The sequence below is a fragment of the Salvelinus alpinus genome, chromosome 6 (genome assembly GCF_045679555.1).
Source record: "Salvelinus alpinus chromosome 6, SLU_Salpinus.1, whole genome shotgun sequence".
Taxonomy (NCBI): domain Eukaryota; kingdom Metazoa; phylum Chordata; class Actinopteri; order Salmoniformes; family Salmonidae; genus Salvelinus; species Salvelinus alpinus.
This window is the reverse complement of record NC_092091.1, coordinates 85032927-85054376: the sequence shown is the minus strand read 5'-3', so window position 1 is coordinate 85054376 and position 21450 is coordinate 85032927. Positions and strand designations below refer to the sequence as shown.

The 21450-nt window shown below is 46.9% G+C and overlaps 2 protein-coding genes and 1 long non-coding RNA gene across 4 annotated transcripts in view; 1 reads left to right on the top strand and 2 right to left on the bottom strand.

Annotated features, from left to right (window-relative positions):
• The window catches only part of LOC139577733 (cysteine-rich protein 1-like), a 7991-nt gene extending 3298 nt beyond the window's left edge, over nucleotides 1–4693 (top strand). Inside the window, exons 2-4 of one of the 2 annotated variants that reach the window (XM_071404926.1) lie at nucleotides 2352–2446; nucleotides 2819–2873; nucleotides 4248–4693. In XM_071404926.1, the coding sequence (XP_071261027.1) occupies nucleotides 2352–2446; nucleotides 2819–2873; nucleotides 4248–4297 (200 nt within the window). In that variant the 3' untranslated portion in view covers nucleotides 4298–4693. Of the gene's footprint in view, nucleotides 1–2351; nucleotides 2447–2818; nucleotides 2874–4244 lie in introns of both variants that reach the window. The other variant, XM_071404925.1, reaches the window with a different exon arrangement.
• A 2493-nt stretch (nucleotides 4694–7186) lies between these two features.
• The window catches only part of LOC139577724 (CD5 antigen-like), a 226618-nt gene continuing 212354 nt past the window's right edge, over nucleotides 7187–21450 (bottom strand). Inside the window, exon 7 of the mRNA XM_071404907.1 lies at nucleotides 7187–7539. Within this exon, the coding sequence (XP_071261008.1) occupies nucleotides 7211–7539 (329 nt within the window). The 3' untranslated portion in view covers nucleotides 7187–7210. The remainder of the gene's footprint in view (nucleotides 7540–21450) is intronic.
• On the bottom strand, nucleotides 8700–10024 carry LOC139577762 (uncharacterized). The gene is made up of 3 exons (XR_011675396.1): nucleotides 9975–10024; nucleotides 9414–9743; nucleotides 8700–8999 (listed from the first exon to the last, which is right to left on the bottom strand). It is a non-coding gene; the product is annotated as an uncharacterized lncRNA (long non-coding RNA).

Sequence of the window (21450 nt, the reverse complement as noted above, 5' to 3'; positions counted from 1 at the left end):
TATTTGTTGTTTTTGCTTCGTTGGTTATCTTCTAATAAAGAGAAGATGTATTTTTTACACGCTGCGCCTTGGTCCTCTCTCTCTCCCTTGGACGATCGTGACAAATATAAACCATGAACTCAGTAAATATCATTGGTGTTTAATATGAGGGTTTCAGCATGAAATATTCTGAATGTTTTTTTAAACACTTGTATTTATTTTACTGTCAAAATGTCTTTGTTGTAAATGTGTTGGAGCCAAACTGATGTCAGTTGTTAAATCAGTCAATAGAGTTCATCAAAATAATGGCCTTGTTGATTAGATGCTTTTCCATTAATTAGTCTGTTGGACAATATGGACACAGACACCATATAGAGGAATACATTTTATAAAAGTTATTCAAGTATAAATTCCCAAAGTTACTTTGGTAAATTACCGGTAGCTTAGCAACTCTCAGGTCACAGTGCAGAGCTCTCTCTGAATGGCAGACAACATTTGACCTCTAACCCCTGCTATCCTCTAACCCCATTGGTCCATGACCTGCAATCTCTACTGCACTCAACACTGCCCCTTCCCACCTGGACAAAAGGAACACCTATGTGAGAATGCAATTCATCGACTACAGCTGAGCGTTCAACACCATAGTGCCCTCAAAGCTCATCACTAAGCTAAGGACCCTGAGACTAAACACCTCCCTCTGCAACTGGATCCTGGACTTCCTGACGGGCCGCCCCCAGGTGGTAAGGGTAGGTAACAACACATCCGCCACGCTGATCCTCACTACGGGGGCCCCTCAGGGGATCGTGCTCAGACCCCTCCTGTACTCCCTGATCACTCATGACTGTCGAGCCAGGCACGACTCCAACACCATCATCAAGTTTGCCGATGACACAACAGTGGTAGACCTGATCACCGTCAGCGATGAGACAGCCTATAGGGAGGAGGTCAGAGACCTGGCCGTGTGGTGCCAGGACAACAACCTCTCCCTCAACGTGATAAAAACAAAGGAGATGACTGTGGACTACAGGAAAAGGAGGACCAAGAACGCCCCCATTCTCATCGACGGGCTGTAGTGGAGCAGGTTGAGAGCTTCAAGTTCCTTGGTGTCCACGTCACCAACAAACTAACATGGTCCAAGCACACCAAGACAAGAGTGAAGAGTGCATGACAAAGCCTATTCCCCCTCAGGAGACTGAAAAGATTTGGCATGGGTCCTTAGAACCTCAAAAGCTTCTACAGCTGCACCATCGAGAGCATCCTGACGGGTTGCATCATTGCCTGGTATGGCAACTGATCGACCTCTGACCGCATGACACTATAGAGGGTAGTGCGTACGGCCCAGTACATCACCGGGGCCAAGCTTCCTGCCATCCAGGACCTCTATACCAGGCGGAGTCAGAGGAAGGCCCTACAGATTGTAAAAGACACCAGTCACCCTAGTCAAAGACTGTTCTCTATTCTACCGCACGGCAAGTGGTACCGGATCACCAAATCTAGGACCAAAAGGCTCCTTATCAGCTTCTACCCCCAAACCATCAGACTCCTGAACATCTAATCAAATGGCCACCAGACCCCTCTTTTACACTGCTGCTACTCTCTGTTTACTATCTATACATAGTCACTTTAACTCTACCTACATATTACCTCCATTACCTGGATTAACCGGTGCCTCCTCACATTGACTCTGTAACGGAACCCCAATTTTGCCTCGCTATTGTTATTTTACTGCTGCTGTTTAATTATTTATTACTGAAAAAATATATATGTTTCCTTAACACATTTTTTCTTAAAACCAACATTGCTTTAAAAAGTTAAGTGCTTGTAAGTAATAATTTCACTGTAAGGTCTACACCTGTTGTATTCAGCATTTCACTGTAAGGTCCACACCTGTTGTATTCAGCATTTCACTGTAAGGTCCACACCTGTTGTATTCAGCATTTCACTGTGAGGTCTACACCTGTTATATTCAGCATTTCACTGTAAGGTCTACACCTGTTGTATTCAGCATTTCACTGTAAGGTCTACTACACCTGTTGTATTCAGCATTTCACTGTAAGATCCACACCTGTTGTATTCAGCATTTCACTGTGAGGGCCACACCTGTTGTATTCAGCATTTCACTGTAAGGTCTACACCTGTTGTATTCAGCATTTCACTGTAAGGTCTACACCTGTTGTATTCAGCATTTCACTGTGAGGTCCACACCTGTTGTATTCAGCATTTCACTGTAAGGTCTACACCTGTTGTATTCAGCATTTCACTGTTGTATTCGGCGCATGTGACAAATACAATTTGAGTATGCTCTAACCAGATTGGTCCATGACAGACATTTGAACTCTAATCCTTGGTATCCTCTCTCCCCATTGGTCCAGGTGAGAAGAAGAGGTCATTGGGGCGGGACTACCACCCTCTGTGTCTGAAGTGTCAACTGTGTCAGAGACAGTTGACCCCGGGACAACATGCTGAGGTATGGAGAGAAAGGGAGGGAGGGAAGAGGAAGGGGGAGGGAGGAACGGGAGCTGAGAGGGAGGGGAGTATAGCGGAAGGGGGAGAGAGAGTGAGTCAGTGAGAGAAGGGGAGAGAGGGAAGGGAAGGGGGAGAGAGAGTGAGTCAGGGAGAGAAGGGGAGGAGAGAGAGAGAAGGGATGGTTGAGTGAGGGGGGAGAGAAAGATAGTATCAACAGTGTCAGAGACAGCTGATCCCAGGACAACATGCTGAGGTACGAAGACAGGGGGGAGGGTGGGGAAGGAGTGAGGGAGGGAGGTGGGGTGCAGAAGGAAGGTCTGTCTGTCTGTCTGTATCTCATGAACTAAGATGTTTTCTGTGCTTTGTGTTTCAGCATGATGAGAAACCCTACTGCACGAACTGTTACATGAAGACGTTTGGTACCAGAGGTAGATACTGCTTGGTGATGAGTAACCCTACTACACTAACTGTTACATGTAGATGTTTGGTACCAGAGGTAGATACTGCTTGGTGATGAGTAACCCTACTACACTAACTGTTACATGTAGATGTATGGTACCAGAGGTAGATACTGCTTGGTGATGAGTAACCCTACTACACTAACTGTTACATGTAGATGTATGGTACCAGAGGTAGATACTGCTTGGTGATGAGTAACCCTACTACACTGTTACATGTAGATGTTGGGTACCAGAGGTAGATACTGCTTGGTGATGAGTAACCCTACTACACTGTTACATGTAGATGTATGGTACCAGAGGTAGATACTGCTTGGTGATGAGTAACCCTACTACACTAACTGTTACATGTAGATGTTTGGTACCAGAGGTAGATACTGCTTGGTGATGAGTAACCCTACTACACTGTTACATGTAGATGTATGGTACCAGAGGTAGATACTGCTTGGTGATGAGTAACCCTACTACACTAACTGTTACATGTAGATGTGTGGTACCAGAGGTAGATACTGCTTGGTGATGAGTAACCCTACTACACTAACTGTTACATGTAGATGTATGGTACCAGAGGTAGATACTGCTTGGTGATGAGAAACCCTACTACACTAACTGTTACATGTAGATGTATGGTACCAGAGGTAGATACTGCTTGGTGATGAGTCACCCTACTACACTAACTGTTACATGTAGATGTTGGGTACCAGAGGTAGATACTGCTTGGTGATGAGTAACCCTACTACACTAACTGTTACATGTAGACGTTTGGTACCAGAGGTAGATACTGCTTGGTGATGAGTAACCCTACTACACTAACTGTTACATGTAGATGTTGGGTACCAGAGGTAGATACTGCTTGGTGATGAGAAACCCTACTACACTAACTGTTACATGTAGATGTTGGGTACCAGAGGTAGATACTGCTTGGTGATGAGTAACCCTACTACACTAACTGTTACATGTACAGTATATCACAAAAGTGAGTACACCCCTCACATTTTTGTAAATATTTGAGTATATCTTTTCATGTGACAACACTGAAGAAATGACACTTTGCTACAATGTAAAGTAGTGAGTGTACAGCTTGTATAACAGTGTAAATTTGCTGTCCCCTCAAAATAACTCAACACACAGCCATTAATGTCTAAACCGCTGGCAACAAAAGTGAGTACACCTCTAAGTGAAAATATATACTACCTCTACACTACTTTGGCCAGAGACTTGGTCAAAAGTAGTACACTAAATAGGGAATAGTGTGTGTCTTAAGATGGTATGTACAGCAAATAACTCATACATCTCTCCTCCCTCTCTCTCTCTCTCTATTTCTCTCTCTCTGTCTCTCAGCAGGTAACAGGAGACTGATGTCAAACTGTCACAGCTCAGCCTCCTCTTCCTAGGAACCAGTCTAACTAACCAAAAACCAACCAAAATACAACCTAATGAGAACTAACAGGCTATCAACAAGGATCTATGTTCAACAAAACTGACATTCAGCCATCAAGCCAACGACCAACCAACTAGACCCAACATTCAGCCATCAAGCCAACGACCAACCAACTAGACCCAACATTCAGACATCAAGCCAACGACCAACCAACTAGACCCAACATTCAGCCATCAAGCCAACGACCAACCAACTAGACCCAACATTCAGCCAACCAACATTTGACCAATCAAGAAACACTCTGAAAGTCCCCCTCTTTCAGTCAGTCATAAAACAACTACCTGGACCACAACGTTGTGTTCAATGGAGACGACGGTTGTTCTTCAATAAAACAGAAGCTTCTACAGTCGTCTGGTTGAAGTGTGTTAAATACAGAGTCCCTTTAGGCACCAACACACATCCTACACTACACATGTACTGGAGTACACAGACACACATCCTACACTACACATGTACTGGAGTACACAGACACACATCCTACACTACACATGTACTGGAGTACACAGACACACATCCTACACTACACATGTACTGGAGTACACAGACACACATCCTACACTACACATGTACTGGAGTACACAGACACACATCCTACACTACACATGTACTGGAGTACACAGACACACATCCTACACTACACATGTACTGGAGTACACAGACACACATCCTACACTACACATGTACTGGAGTGGACACTACCTAGTAAGATCATGTTTTAATACCACCAGAGTTCTGAACACACACACACACACTTTACGGCTATGAGCGTTTCAGCATGACAGTTAATTCAAGAGGGGAATCACACAGACTGATCTCAGTTAATTCATACTGTATGTTGTAGTCTGTCCAAGAGGGGAATCACACAAGACTGATCTCAGTTAATTCATAATGTATGTTGTAGTCTGTCCAAGAAGGGAATCACACAGACTGATCTCAGTTAATTCATACTGTATGTTGTAGTCTGTCCAAGAGGGGAATCACACAGACTGATCTCAGTTAATTCATACTGTATGTTGTAGTCTGTCCAAAGAGGGGAATCACACAAGACTGACAGAGAGTGATTTTATTAAAAGCATAAAGTTGATTACATGGCAGTTGAAAGAGCATCTTAACAAAAATCTACATAATAATAAATCTCATAACAATTATAATCAATAACATAATTATCTCTATACTACTAACAACATCATAACAATAATCTACATCGTAATCAATATCATAACATTTATAATCAATAACATCATTATCTATATACTACTAACATCATCATAACAATAATCTACATCATAATCAATATAATAACTTTTATAATCAACATCATGAGAGGTAAACAACAACAACAAACCAAAATGACCTCTTATTTATTTTTTCAAAACACAAAGAATGAACAGATGATTATAATAATACATGAACTAATAATGGAAACACTTCAAGATAAAGAATCTAAGAGACACTAAATAAGATAAAGAATCTAAGAGACACTAAATAAGATAAAGAATCTAAGAGACACTAAATAAGATAAAGAATCTGAGACACTAAAAAAGATAAAGAATCTAAGAGACACTAAATAAGATAAAGAATCTAAGAGAACACTAAATAAGATGAAGAATCTAAGAGACACTAAATAAGATAAAGAATCTAAGACACTAAATAAGATAAAGAATCTAAGAGACACTAAATAAGATGAAGAATCTGAGACACTAAATAAGATAAAGAATCTAAGAGACACTAAATAAGATAAAGAATCTAAGAGACACTAAAAAGGATAAAGAATCTAAGAGACACTAAATAAGATAAAGAATCTAAGAGACACTAAATAAGATAAAGAATCTAAGAGACACTAAATAAGATAAAGACCTGAAGACAAAAGCAGAAATCAAAAAGCAATACATTCTGGAACACCAAACAGACGTAATTGAGCTACTCTTAAAATAATAAAAACCCCATGTTACCCAAAACTTCATGTTACCAAAACCCCATGTTACCCAAAACCCCATGTTACCAAAACCCCATGTTACCCAAAACCTCATGTTACCCAAAACCCCATGTTACCCAAACCCCATGTTTCCCAAAACCCCATGTTACCCAAACCCCATGTTACCCAAAACCCCACGTTACCCAGAACCCCATGTTACCCAAACCCCCATGTTACCCAGAACCCCATGTTACCCAAAACCCCACGTTACCCAGAACCCCATGTTACCCAGGTGATAAAAAACAAACTAAAAGGAATAATGGTGGCTGCAGTCACTCCTTTTAGATTTCTTCCAAGGTTCTAGAAAGATAAACTAATTCTGAACTTGTTATTAAAATTAGAACCACTTCAGGTTTGTCACCACATTTTAAACACCAGTCCACTGCTGACCATCGATTTAAAACACAAAACTGACCTAAGATCAGCATGTAGGGTCAGCTTCATTCTACTCCTACTCCGTCCCCTGGGCTGCTCTCTCCTCTCCCGGTCCAGCTTCAGCTCTGGAGCTCAGAGAGACCATCTCCATGGCATTGACATCAAGATCCATGCTGCTCACCCTGTTCACTCTCTTCTGCCTCCTGGTGGGCTAGGGAGACACAGCACCAACAGTCAGACATTTACTCTCTAGTATCTCCATTCTCTCTCCCTCCCCCTCACCGTCTCCCTCTAGTTTAAATGACTTGTAACGTCTGAGTAAATGTCTTTACCTTGTAGTACAGGTAGGAGGTGGTGATGGCTGTCAGTAGGAGCAGCAGCACTACAACGTGTCTGATGATGAAGGCTGGCAGAGGAGAGGCTGCAAACAGAAACACCTTTGATGAGGGGACTGATCATCATCACATAGATCTGTGGGAAATCTGTCAATGACAAAGTTATAAATCTGGTTCATGTTCAGTTACCTGTGACGGTGAGGGGGAGGAGCTCACTCTCAGAGGAGAAGTTGTGAGAGAAAACATAATTCTCATAAACACAGCTGTAGTTCCCTTGGTGGGAGTCATCTGCAGCAGGGAAGAGGAAGGCAGCAGAGTGATTGACAGCTGGCTGGGCCTGGGTTCTGTTGGAGCCGGTGAACGTGAGGAGGAAGGAGCCTCCTGGGTACTGTGGCTGAGTGGAGCAGGTGATGGTGAAGCTGTAGCCCCTGAACACCTCGGGCCCCTGGTGGCCCCTGGAGACCCCTCCCATTGAGTCAGTCAGGGAGATATCAGGCTGGACCAGGAGATCTGTAACAATAAAAGAGAAGAAGAAAAACCTCTTCAACTAGTTTCCTATAGATATGACAATAACATCAGCATGTAACAGTGCTAGCCACCCTCCCTCACAGGGCAACATGAGTAGTGGGCCTACAGTCACTGAGACAACATATGTTGATATCAGGCTTAAGCAGGACATCTGGAACAAGAGGAGAGAAAAAGAAAACGTAGCTCCTCAACTACTTTCCTCATTTAGATATGACAATAACATGACATGTGACAGTGGTAGTGAGTAGAGACGTTCACTGAGATAACACTCAAATTCAAAAGCATTCTGGGATATTTAAGTTGCATTTGAATGAAGGAAGTTGTATGAATGAAGGAAATCAGTTGAATATAATTATAATATGTTGATATTTCCTGAGCAGATCACTGTGAGTCCAGGAAGGAGATATAATACATGGACAAAAGTATGTGGAACTCAGCAGTGAGTTTTACAACAGAGGATTATTTTTACGCTCTACGTGGTTCAGCACTCGGCGGTCCATTCTGTCAGCTTGTGTTGTCTACCACTTCACGGCTGAGCCGTTGTTGCTCCTAGACGTGCCACTTTAAGTCACTGAGATCTTCAGTAAGTCCAATCTACTGGCAATGTTTGTCTATGGAGATTGCATGGCTGTGTGCTCAATTGTATAAACCTGTCAGCAATGAGTGTGGCTGAAATAGCAGAATCCACACATGTCCACATACTTTTGGCCACATAGTGTGTCTTGTTATTACCTGAGCAGATCACTGTGAGTCCAGGAAGGAGATCATACATTCTGGAACACTCCCTCAGTGAAGACTCAGACCCAGAACAGGAAACTCCAAACCCTCTAGTGGTGTATCCAGGTATTACTGAAACAGTGGAGCCACAACCCAGCTGTCTACACACTACTGCAGCTACATCCTTCTGGTCCTCGTCCTCAGTTCCCACAGTCCTCCACTCTCCCTGGTCGTACCACTCCACTCCACCAGCACAGCGACTGCCTCCTCCCACCAGCCTCACATCATCAGGCTCTGAGAAAAGAAAAGAGAGAGACAGTAATCTTACTATTTTCTCACTAAAACACACCTATATTGTCTCTCATATTCTTCACTCCAGGTGAGAAACAATGTTGATTGAGGGACAAACTGTTTCTTACCTGAGCAGGTGAGTCCAACAGCATTACTAGGTAGGCAGGTGTTGTTTTCTCTGTCTGAGGTGTCACAGTCCAGGAGAAGGGACTCTTTGCCTTTACACTGAAACTCTTTATCCCAGGTCTGACCCTCACCTCCTCCATAGAGCCCCCCCTGTAGAGCTGCAGGAGCCCCACAGCCAAACTCCCCACAGACTACCTCTGCATCCTGCCAGTCAAAGTCAGCTTCACACACTGAGGCCCAGGACTGATTGGACTTCACCTCCACTCTCCCAGAGCAGAGACCAGCTCCATCCACAAGCCGCACAGACTCTGGAGAAAAAGAGTTGGTTGAACATCCAATCAGTTTTGTTGATGACACTGTCAAGGACTAAACACAAATATGTTGGATAAAAGATTGTAGTTTGCTATGTTTGATACTGTAAGAGGTAGAAATGGGTTCTTAGTCACTCAGGATAGGGTTGGGAATAATGCAGGCAGGAGACAGGAATAAGTTCACTTCACTTTATAGAAAATAAACAGCTGGACATCCATCAGGCAGCTTCACTTCAGTACCATCTGAACTACAATGATCTGCCCATGAACAATATGACAAACACAAATATAATGTTTAAATACATCTGACATCTCTCCCTCTATTTAAATGAAATAAAAACACATAAAACATGATACATGGTAATATTGTATAATGTACAAATAAATCTCTCAATATGACCAGTCTCTTACCTGAACAGGTCACATGATGATAATATCTACCATCACAGTCACCAGGTTCTCCTTCTATGATGTTACACTGTCTAACAGAAGACTCATCTCCACTACATGTAGATAGTGTGACTCTTCTTCCCAGTCTGAATCCTTCTCTTCCCTCTTCAATCAGACGTCCTCTAGATACAGCTACAGGATTCCCACAGTCCAGCTCTCTACACACAACCTTAACCTCTATCATCATTCTCCACCACATAGAACATAGACCCAACCACTCTCCTTCATAGAAGAGTTCCACTGTCCCAGAACAGGAAGTGGTCCCATCCACCAGTCTGACTGAGAGTTCAGCTGTAAACAGCAGAGAGGAAAACACAGTGGTGAGGACAGATGATGACAGTGATTCTGTTATTCTAACAGCAGTAATGCTTTGTGGTTGACAAGTATTAGTAGTTCCATAAAACACTACTTGTTATTGGGTTTTAGAATGGTTTGTATGGACACATGAATTTCTCCGTGTGGGATAATAAAGTTGACTAATATTGAACTGCTATAATCACTGTAGATTTATACTCTACCTACCTGGTGGACTGACACTTTGAGCCTGGAGATCTGAGGAGAAAAAGAGAGACAGAGACAGAGGAGAAAGAGAGAGAAAGAGACAGAGAGAGACAGAGGAGAAAGGGAGGAGTCAGAGGAAGAGAGAGACAGAGGAGAAAGGGAGGAGTCAGAGGAAGAGAGAGACAGAGGTGAAAGGGAGGAGTCAGAGGAAGAGAGAGACAGAGGAGAAAGGGAGGAGTCAGAGGAAGAGAGAGACAGAGGAGAAAGGGAGGAGTAAGAGAAAGAGAGAGACAGAGGAGAAAGGGAGGAGTCAGAGGAAGAGAGAGACAGAGGAGAAAGGGAGGAGTCAGAGGAAGAGAGAGACAGAGGAGAAAGGGAGGAGTCAGAGGAAGAGAGAGACAGAGGAGAAAGGGAGGAGTCAGAGGAAGAGAGAGACAGAGGAGAAAGGGAGGAGTAAGAGAAAGAGAGAGACAGAGGAGAAAGGGAGGAGTCAGAGGAAGAGAGAGACAGAGGAGAAAGGGAGGAGTCAGAGGAAGAGAGAGACAGAGGAGAAAGGGAGGAGTCAGAGGAAGAGAGAGACAGAGGAGAAAGGGAGGAGTCAGAGAAAGAGAGAGACAGAGGAGAAAGGGAGGAGTCAGAGGAAGAGAGAGACAGAGGAGAAAGGGAGGAGTCAGAGGAAGAGAGAGACAGAGGTTAAATGAACATCAACATGACCTTTCATGATGTGATGGGAAGACAGGCTTATCGTTGGTATGGTGCAACAACACCCATGTGTACATACACTATATATACAAAAGTATGTGGACACCCCTTCAAATTAGTGGATTCTATTTCAGCCACACCCCTTCCTGACAGATGTATAAATCAAGCACACAGCCATGCAATCTCCATAGACAAACATTGTCAGTAGAATGGCCTTAATGAAGAGCTCAGTGACTTTCAACATGACAACATCATAGGATGCCACCTTTCCAAGTCAGATGGTCAAATTTCATAATCCACCAACTCCTCTTCTCCCTTACCTTCCCTTCCTCTCCTCTCCTATTCCTCTCCTCATCTGCCCCTCTCCTCCCCTCTTCTCCCCCCTCTCCCTCACTTCTCCTCTTATTGTCCTCTCTACTCCACTTCTCCCTCGCTCTTCTACTAATCTTCCCCTCTCTTCATCTTCTCTTCTCAACTCTAATCTTCTCCCCCCTGTTCTCCTTTTCTCCCACTCTCTTCTCCCCCACTCTTCTCCCCCTCTCTTCTCCTCTTCTCCCCCACTCTTCTCCTCTTCTCACCCTCTCTTCTCCTCTGTTCCCCCACTCCTCTACACTCCTCCCCCTCTCCTCTTCTCACCCTTTCCTCTCCTCACCTCTTCTTCCCCTCTCTTCTCCCCTCTCCTCTTCTCCCCCTGTCCTCTCCTCTCACTTTTCTTCTCCCCTCTCCACTTCTCCCCCTCTCTTCTCCTCTTCTGCCCCTCCCTTCTCCACCCCGCTCTCCTCTCATCTACACTCCTCCCCTCACCCAGCTCCCCCTCCCTTCTCCCCTCTCCTCCCCATCTCTTCTCCTCTTTCCCCGCTCTCTTCTCCTCTTTCCCCATCTCTTCTCCTCTTCTCCTTCCCCTCTCTCCCCATCTCTTCTCCTCTTTCCCTGCTCTCCTCTCCTCTCTTCAATTCTCCTCTTCTCCCCCTACCTCTTCTCCTCTCCTCTCCCCTCTCCCTTCTCTTCCTCTCTCTTCTCCACCTCTCTTCTAATCTTCTCTCCTCTCCTCTCCTCCCCATCCCTCACTCTCCTGCCCCTCTCTTCTCCTCTTCTGCCCCTCCCTTCTCCACCCCGCTCTCCTCTCCTCCACACTCCTCCCACTCTCCCAGCTCCCCCTCTTTTCTCCTCTTCTCCCCCTCTCTTCTCCTCTCCTCCCCCTCTCTTCTCTTTCCCCCCTCTACTCTCTACTCTTCTCTCCTCTTATCCCCATCTCTTCTCCTCTTCTCCACCTCTACCCTTCTTCTCCCCCTCTCTTCTCCTCTTTCCCCCCTCTCTTCTCCTCTCCTCCCCTCTCTTCTCCTCTTCTCCCCCTCCTTCCTTTCTCCTCTTCTCCTCTTTCCCCCATCTCTTCTCCTCTCCTCTCTTCAATTCTCTGCTTCTCACCCTCTCCTCTTCTCCCCCCCTTCTCTCCTCTCCCCTCTTCTCCCCCATCTTCTCTTCTCCTCTCCTCTCTCCCTTCTCTTCCTCTCTCTTCTCCATCTCTCTTCTAATCTTCTCCCCCCTTCTCCCCTCTCCTCTTCTGCACCTCTCCTCTTCTCCCCCATCTCATCTACTCTTCTGATCTCCCCCTCTCCTATTCTTCCCCCTCTCCACACCTCCCCCTCTCTTCTCCTCTTTTGCCCCTCTTCTCCCCCCTCTTCTCCTCTTTCCCCCCTCTCCACTCCCCCTCTCCTCTTCTCCACCTCTCCTCTTCTCCACATATCCTCTTCTCTCCTCTCCTCCCCTTCCCCACTTCTGCCCCTCTCTTCTCCTCTTTTGACACTCTATTCTCCTCTTCTCCCCCTCTCATTCTCCCTCCTCTCCTCTTCTCCCCCTGTCCTCTCCTCTCCCCTTCTCCTCTCACTTTTCTTCTCCCCTCTCCACTTCTCCCCCTCTCTTCTCTCCTCTCCTCTACACTCCTCCCACTCTCCCAGCTCCCCCTCTCTTCTCACCCTCTCTTCTCCTCTCCTCCCCATCTCTTCTCCTCTTCTCTTCTCCCCCTCTCTTCTCCTCATCTCTTCTCCCCCTTTTCTCTTCTCCCCCTCTCTTCTCTTCTCCCCCTCTCTTCTTCTCATCTCTTCTCCCCCTTCTCCCCTCCCCTCTTCTCCCCCATCTTCCCTTCTCCTCTCCCCTCTCCCTTCTCTTCCTCACCTCTCTTCTAATCTTCTCCCCCCTTCTCTTCTCTCCCATCTCATCTACTCTTCTCTTCTCCCCCTCCCCGCTCTCCTATTCTCCCCCCTCTCCACTTCTCCCCCTCTCTTCTCCTCTCCTCTACACTCCTCCCCCTCTCCCTTCTCCCCCCTCTTCTCCCACTCTTCTCCCCTCCCCTCTTCTCCCCTCTCATCTTTTCCAACCCTCTCCTCTCCTCCCCTTCCCCACTTCTGCCCCTCTCATTCTCCCTCCACTCCTCTCCTCTTCTCCCCCTGTCCACTCCTCTCCTCCTCTCACTTTTCTTCTCCCCTCTCTCCCCTCTCTTCTCCCTCCCTCTTCTACCCCTTTTCTCTCTTCTCCTCTCCTCCACCTCTACCCTTCTCTCCCTCTCTTCTCCTCTTCTCCCCCTCTCTCTCCTCTTCTCCCCCTCTTCTCCTCTTTCCCCCACCTCTTCTCCTCTTTCCCCCACCTCTTCTCCTCTTTCCCCCTTCTCCTCTTCTCCTCTCCTCTCCTCCCCTCTCTTCTCCTCTCCTCCCCCTCTCTTCTCCTCTTCTCTCCCTTTCTTCTCCTCTTCTCTCTTTCTTCTCCTCTGCTCTTCCCCCCTCATCTCCTCTTCTCACCCTCTTGTCTTTACCCCCTCCTCTCTCAACATGGATCTAGTCCAATCAGAAGTGTCTCACCTCAACATGGATCTAGTCCAATCAGACGTGTCTCACCTCAACATGGATCTAGTCCAATCAGACGTGTCTCACCTCAACATGGATCTAGTCCAATCAGATGTGTTCACACTGATATTGATCTAATAGGCAACAGTGACTTTTTTAATGCAACAGAATAAACACTAAAAAACACATTACATTTCAATAGGTGCAATAACTTATCTCTGTACACTATTCTGATTAGATACTATTTAATGCTGAGTTTGGGCACAGGGACTATGGTGGTCTGCTTGAAACATGTTGGTATTACAGACTCAATCAGGGACATGTTGAAAATGTCAGTGAAGACACCTGCCAGTTGGTCAGCACAAGCACGGAGCACACGTCCTGGTAATCTGTCTGGCCCTGCGGCCTTGTGAATGTTGACCTGTTTAAATGTCTTACTCACATCGACTACTGAGAGCGTGATCACACAGTCATCCAGAACAGCTGGTGCTCTCATGCATGCCTCAGTGTGGCTTGCCTCGAAGCGAGCACAGAAGTGATTTAGCTCATCTTTTAGGCTCCTCTTTTAGGCTCCTTTCACTGGGAAGCTCGCGGAAGTGCTTCCTTTGTAGTCTGTAATAGTTTGCAAGCCCTGCGTTGGAGTTGGTGTAGTATGATTCAGTCTTAGCCCTTGTTTGATGGTTCGTCGGAGGCATAGCAGGATTTCTTATAAGCTTCCGAGTTAGAGTCCAGCACCTTGACAGCGGCAGCTCTACCCTTTAGCTCAGTGCGAATGTTTCCTGTAATTCATGGCTTCTGGTTGGTGTTTGTACGTACAGCTACTGTGGGGATGATGTCCCTGATGAAGATATTTATAAAGCCAGTGAATGATGTGGTGTACTCCTCAATGCAATCGGAAGAATCCCGGAACATGTTCCAGTCTGTGATAGCAAAACAGTCCTGTAGTTTAGCATCTGCTTCATCTGACCACTTTTTTAAAAACCCGAGTCACTGGTGCTTCCTGCTTTAATTTGAGCTTGTAAGCAGGAATCAGGAAGATAGTATTGTGGTCAGATTTACCAAATGGAGGGCGAGGGAGAGCTTTGTATGTGTCTCTGTGTGTGGAGCAGAGGTGATCTAGATTTTTTTTCACTCTGGTTGCACATTTAACATGTTGATAGAAATGAGGTAAAACTGATTTAAGTTTCCCTGCATTAAAGTCTCCGGCCACTAGGAGTGCCACCTCTGGGTGAGTAGTTTCCTGTTTGCTTATTTCCTTATACAGCTGACTGAGTGCGGTCTTAGTGCCAGCATCTGTCTGTGGTGGTAAATAAACAGCCACGAAGAGTAGAGATGAAAAGTCTCTAGGCAAATAATGTGGTCTACAGTTTATCCTAAGATACTCTACTCCAGGCGAGCAAAATCTAGAGACTTCCTTAGATTTCGTGCAGCAGCTGTTGTTCACAAATATGCACAGACGGCCCCCCCTCGTCTTACTGTGCTGTTCTATCTAGCTGGTGCAGCGTATATCCTGCTATCTGAGTATCCATGTCATCATTCAGCCACGATTCCGTGAAACATAAGATGTTACAGTTATTGATGTGCAGTTGGATATTCGTGTTCGTACGCCGTCTAATTTATTGTCCAATGATTGTATGTTGGCGAGTAATATTGACGGTAACGGCAGCTTTCCCACTCGCCTTCTGCGGATCCTTACGAGGCACCTCTGTGTCCTCTGTACCTGCGTCTCTTTCTATTGCCAATAATGGGGATGTCGGCCTTGTCGGGTGTTCACTGAGTCAGTGAAGACTCAGACCCAGAACAGGTAAATCTAAACCCTCTAGTGGTGTTTCCAGGTGGTTCTGAAACAGTGGAGCCACATCCCATCTGTCTCCACACTACTGCAGCTGATGCTTCCTTTCATACAAATGTTAACCTTGTTTTTCATAAACATCCAGGAGGATGGACTTTAAAATGCTGTGACTCAAATCCACTCGTTGGGCTTCTTAACGAATCACCTGGTGGGTCGTCGACAAGCTTCATTAATGCAGTAATGAATCGATGTTATAAGCTCTGAACAAAGTTATATCCTGATTGGTGATTGGCTGATCTCTCCTCATTACTGATTAGAATTTACACCACAACATTCAATCAGTTTTGTTGATGACACTGTCAAGGACTAAACACACATATGTTGGATAAAAGATTGTAGTTTGCTATGTTTGATACTGTAAGAGGTAGAAATGGGTTCTTAGTCACTCAGGATCGGGTTGGGAATAATGCAGGCAGGAGACAGGAATAAGTTCACTTCACTTTATAGAAAATAAACAGCTGGACATCCATCAGGCAGCTTCACTTCAGTACCATCTGAACTACAATGATCTGCCTATGAACATCTCCCATAAACCAATATGACAAACACAAATATAATGTTTAAATACATCTGACATCTCTCCCTCTATTTAAATGAAATAAAAACACATAAAACATGATACATGGTAATATTGTATAATGTATAAATAAATCTCTCAATAGGACCAGTCTCTTACCTGAACAGGTCACATGACGATAATATCCACCATCACAGACATCAGGTGTTACTCCTGTGATGTCACAATGTTCAATAGAAGACTCACTTCCACGGGTACAACTGATACTATTTATTCTGACTCCTCTTCTTCCATCTTCAATCAGAGGTCTTCTAGATTTAGCTAGAGGATTCCCACAGTCCAGCTCTCTACACACAACCTCAACCTCTCTCATCATGCTCCACGACCACATAGGACATAGACCCAACCACTCTCCTCTGTAGAAGACTTCCACTATCCCAGAACAGGAAGTGGTCCCATTCACCAGTCTGACTGAGTATTCAGCTGTAAACAGCAGAGAGGAAAACACAGTGGTGAGGACAGATGATGACAGTGATTCTGTTATTCTAACAGCAGTAATGCTTTGTGGTTGACAAGTATTAGTAGTTCCATAAAACACTACTTGTTATTGGGGTTTAGAATGGTTTGTATGGACACATGAATTTCTCCGTGTGGGATAATAAAGTTGACTAATATTGAACTGCTATAATCACTATAGATTTATACTCTACCTACCTGGTGGACTGACGCTTTGAGCCTGGAGATCTGAGGAGAAAGAGAGAGACAGAGGAGAAAGGGAGACAGAGGAGAAAGGGAGAGACAGAGGAGAAAGGGAGGAGACAGAGGAAGAGAGAGACAGAGGAGAAAGGGAGGAGGCAGAGGAAGAGAGAGACAGAGGAGAAAGGGAGGAGTCAGAGGAAGAGAGAGACAGAGGAGAAAGGGAGGAGTCAGAGGAAGAGAGAGACAGAGGAGAAAGGGAGGAGTCAGAGGAAGAGAGAGACAGATGATAAAGGGAGGAGTCAGAGGAAGAGAGAGACAGAGGAGAAAGGGAGGAGTCAGAGGAAGAGAGAGACAGAGGAGAAAGAGAGAGAAAGAGACAGAGAGAAAGAGAGAAACAAAGGAGAAAGGGAGGAGTCAGAGGAAGAGAGAGACAGAGGAGAAAGAGAGAGAAAGAGACAGAGAGAAAGAGAGAAACAAAGGAGAAAGGGAGGAGTCAGAGGAAGAGAGAGACAGAGGAGAAAGGGAGGAGTCAGAGGAAGAGAGAGACAGAGGAGAAAGGGAGGAGTCAGAAGAAGAGAGAGACAGAGGAGAAAGGGAGGAGTCAGAGGAAGAGAGAGACAGAGGAGAAAGGGAGGAGTCAGAGGAAGAGAGAGACAGAGGAGAAAGGGAGGAGTCAGAGGAAGAGATTATCGTTGGTATGGTGCAACAACACCCATGTGTACATACACTATATATACAAAAGTATGTGGACACCCTTCAAATTAGTGGATTCTATTTCAGCCACACCCCTTCCTGACAGGTGTATAAAATCAAGCACTCAGCCATGCAATCTCCATAGACAAACATTGTCAGGAGAATTGAGTTAATGAAGAGCTCAGTGACTTTCAACATGACAACATCATAGGATACCACCTTTCCAAGTCAGATTGTCAAATTTCATAATCCACCAACTCCTCATCTTCTCCTCTTGTCAGGAGAATTGAGTTAATGAAGAGCTCAGAGACTTTCCCCTGTCTTCTCCTCTTCTCCCCCTCTCCTCTACTCTACTCCCCCTCTCCTCTCCTCTTCTCCCCCTCTCCTCTCCTCTTCTCCCCCTCTCCTCTACTCCCCTCTCCTCTACTCTACTCCCCCTCTCCTCTCCTCTTCTCCCCCTCTCCTCTCCTCTTCTCCCCCTCTCCTCTACTCTTCTCCCCCTCTCCTCTCCTCTTCTCCCCCTCTCCTCTCCTCTTCTCCCCCTCTCCTCTACTCTACTCCCCCTCTCCTCTTCTCCCCTCTCCTCTCCTCTTCTCCCCCTCTCCTCTACTCTTCTCACCCTCTCCTCTACTCTACTGCCCCTCTCCTCTTCTTCCCCTCTCCTCTTCTCCCCCTCTCCTCTACTCCCCCTCTCCTCTACTCCCCCTCTACTCTACTCCCCCTCTCCTCTTCTCCCCCTCTCCTCTACTCTTCTCCCCCTCTCCTCTCCTCCCCCTCTCCTCTCCTCTTCTCCCCCTCTCCTCTACTCTACTCCCCCTCTCCTCTTCTCCCCTCTCCTCTCCTCTTCTCCCCCTCTCCTCTACTCTTCTCACCCTCTCCTCTACTCTACTGCCCCTCTCCTCTTCTTCCCCTCTCCTCTTCTCCCCCTCTCCTCTCCTCTCCTCTTCTCCCCCTCTCCTCTTCTCCCCCTCTCCTCTCCCTCTCCTCTTCTCCCCCTCTCCTCTCCTCTACCCCCCCTCTCCTCTCCTCTACTCCCCCTCTCCTCTCCTCCCCCTCTCCTCTTCCTCTCCTCTACTCTTCTCCCCCTCTCCTCTCCCTCTCCTCTTCTCCCCTCCTCTCCTCCTTCAATTCACCCGCTCTCTTTTTCTCCCCCCTCTCTTCTCCCCCTCTCCTCTTCTGACCCTCTATGCTCCTCATCTCCCCCCTTCTCTCCCTCTCCACTTCTCCCCTTCTCTCCCTCTCTTCTCCTCCCCTCTCCTACCCCTCTCCTATTCTCCCCCTCTACTCTACTTTTCTCCCAGTCTCTCTTCTCCTCTTCTCCCCCTCTCCCACCTTCTCCCCATCTCTTCTCCCTGCTCTCTTCTCCTTTTCTCCCTGCTCACTTCTCCTTTTCTCCACCTCTCTTCTCCCCTTCTCTCCCTCTCTTCTCCTCCCCTCTCCCCCTCTCTTCTCCTACCCCTCTCCTATTCTCCCCCTCTCCTCTCCTTTTCTCCCAGTCTCTCTTCTCCTCTTCTCCCCATCTCCTTGTCTTCCCCTCCCCTCCCCCTCTCCTCCTCTCTTCTCCCCCTTTCCTCCTCTCTTCTCCCCCCTCTCCTCTTCTTCCCCACCCCTCCCCCGTCCTCTTTCCCCCCTTTCCTCTTCTCCCCTTCTCCTCCTCTGTTCTCTTCTCCCAATCTCTCCTCTACTCTTCTCACCCTCTCCTCTACTCTACTGCCCCTCTCCTCTTCTTCCCCTCTCCTCTTCTCCCCCTCTCCTCTCCTCTTCTCCCCCTCTCCTCTTCTCCCCCTCTCCTCTCCCTCTCCTCTTCTCCCCCTCTCCTCTCCTCTACCCCCCCTCTCCTCTCCTCTACTCCCCCTCTCCTCTCCTCCCCCTCTCCTCTCCTCTTCTCCCCCTCTCCTCTACCTCTCCTCTACTCTTCTCCCCCTCTCCTCTCCCTCTCCTCTTCTCCCCTCCTCTCCTCCTTCAATTCACCCGCTCTCTTTTTCTCCCCCTCTCTTCTCCCCCTCTCCTCTTCTGACCCTCTATTCTCCTCATCTCCCCCCTTCTCTCCCTCTCCACTTCTCCCCTTCTCTCCCTCTCTTCTCCTCCCCTCTCCTACCCCTCTCCTATTCTCCCCCTCTACTCTACTTTTCTCCCAGTCTCTCTTCTCCTCTTCTCCCCCTCTCCCACCTTCTCCCCATCTCTTCTCCCTGCTCTCTTCTCCTTTTCTCCCTGCTCACTTCTCCTTTTCTCCACCTCTCTTCTCCCCTTCTCTCCCTCTCTTCTCCTCCCCTCTCCCCCTCTCTTCTCCTACCCCTCTCCTATTCTCCCCCTCTCCTCTCCTTTTCTCCCAGTCTCTCTTCTCCTCTTCTCCCCATCTCCTTGTCTTCCCCTCCCCTCCCCCTCTCCTCTCCCTCTCCTCCTCTCTTCTCCCCCTTTCCTCCTCTCTTCTCCCCCCTCTCCTCTTCTTCCCCACCCCTCCCCCGTCCTCTTTCCCCCCTTTCCTCTTCTCCCCTTCTCCTCCTCTGTTCTCTTCTCACAATCTCTCTTCTCCCCTCTTCTCCCCCTCTCTTCTTCTTTCCCTCCCCCCCTCTTCTCCCCATCTCTTCTCCTATTCTGCCCCTCATCTACTCTTCTTCCCCTTCATCTCCCCCACTCCTCTTCTCCCCCCTCTTCTCCCCCTCTCTTTCTCTTCTCGCCCTCTCATCATCTCCCCCCTCTCCTCTACTCTTCTCCCCCTCCTACTCCCAAACTGCCTTCTCATACAAACCAATAAAGACATGGAATGGCCTCACCTCAACATGGATCTAGTCCAATCAGACGTGTCTCGCCTCAACATGGATCTAGTCCAATCAGACGTGTCTCCCCTCAACATGGATCTAGTCCAATCAGACGTGTCTCGCCTCAACATGGATCTAGTCCAATCAGACGTGTCTCGCCTCAACATGGATCTAGTCCAATCAGACGTGTCTCGCCTCAACATGGATCTAGTCCAATCAGACGTGTCTCGCCTCAACATGGATCTAGTCCAATCAGACGTGTCTCGCCTCAACATGGATCTAGTCCAATCAGACGTGTCTCGCCTCAACATGGATCTAGTCCAATCAGACGTGTCTCGCCTCAACATGGATCTAGTCCAATCAGACGTGTCTCGCCTCAACATGGATCTAGTCCAATCAGACGTGTCTCGCCTCAACATGGATCTAGTCCAATCAGACGTGTCTCGCCTCAACATGGATCTAGTCCAATCAGACGTGTCTCGCCTCAACATGGATCTAGTCCAATCAGACGTGTCTCGCCTCAACATGGATCTAGTCCAATCAGACGTGTCTCGCCTCAACATGGATGTAGTCCAATCAGACGTGTCTCGCCTCAACATGGATCTAGTCCAATCAGACGTGTCTCGCCTCAACATGGATCTAGTCCAATCAGACGTGTCTCGCCTCAACATGGATCTAGTCCAATCAGACGTGTCTCGCCTCAACATGGATCTAGTCCAATCAGACGTGTCTCGCCTCAACATGGATCTAGTCCAATCAGACGTGTCTCGCCTCAACATGGATCTAGTCCAATCAGACGTGTCTCGCCTCAACATGGATCTAGTCCAATCAGACGTGTCTCGCCTCAACATGGATCTAGTCCAATCAGACGTCTCACCTCAACATGGATCTAGTCCAATCAGACGTGCCTCACCACAACATGGATCTAGTCCAATCAGACGTGCCTCACCACAACATGGACCTAGTCCAATCAGACGTGTCTCACCTCAACATGGACCTAGTCCAATCAGACGTGTCTCACCTCAACATGGATCTAGTCCAATCAGACGTGTCTCACCTCAACATGGATCTAGTCCAATCAGACGTGTCTCACCTCAACATGGATCTAGTCCAATCAGACGTGTCTCACCTCAACATGGATCTAGTCCAATCAGACGTGTCTCACCTCAACATGGATCTAGTCCAATCAGACGTGTCTCACCTCAACATGGATCTAGTCCAATCAGACGTGTCTCGCCTCAACATGGATCTAGTCCAATCAGACGTGTCTCGCCTCAACATGGATCTAGTCCAATCAGACGTGTCTCGCCTCAACATGGATCTAGTCCAATCAGACGTGTCTCGCCTCAACATGGATCTAGTCCAATCAGACGTGTCTCGCCTCAACATGGATCTATTCCAATCAGACGTGTCTCGCCTCAACATGGATCTATTCCAA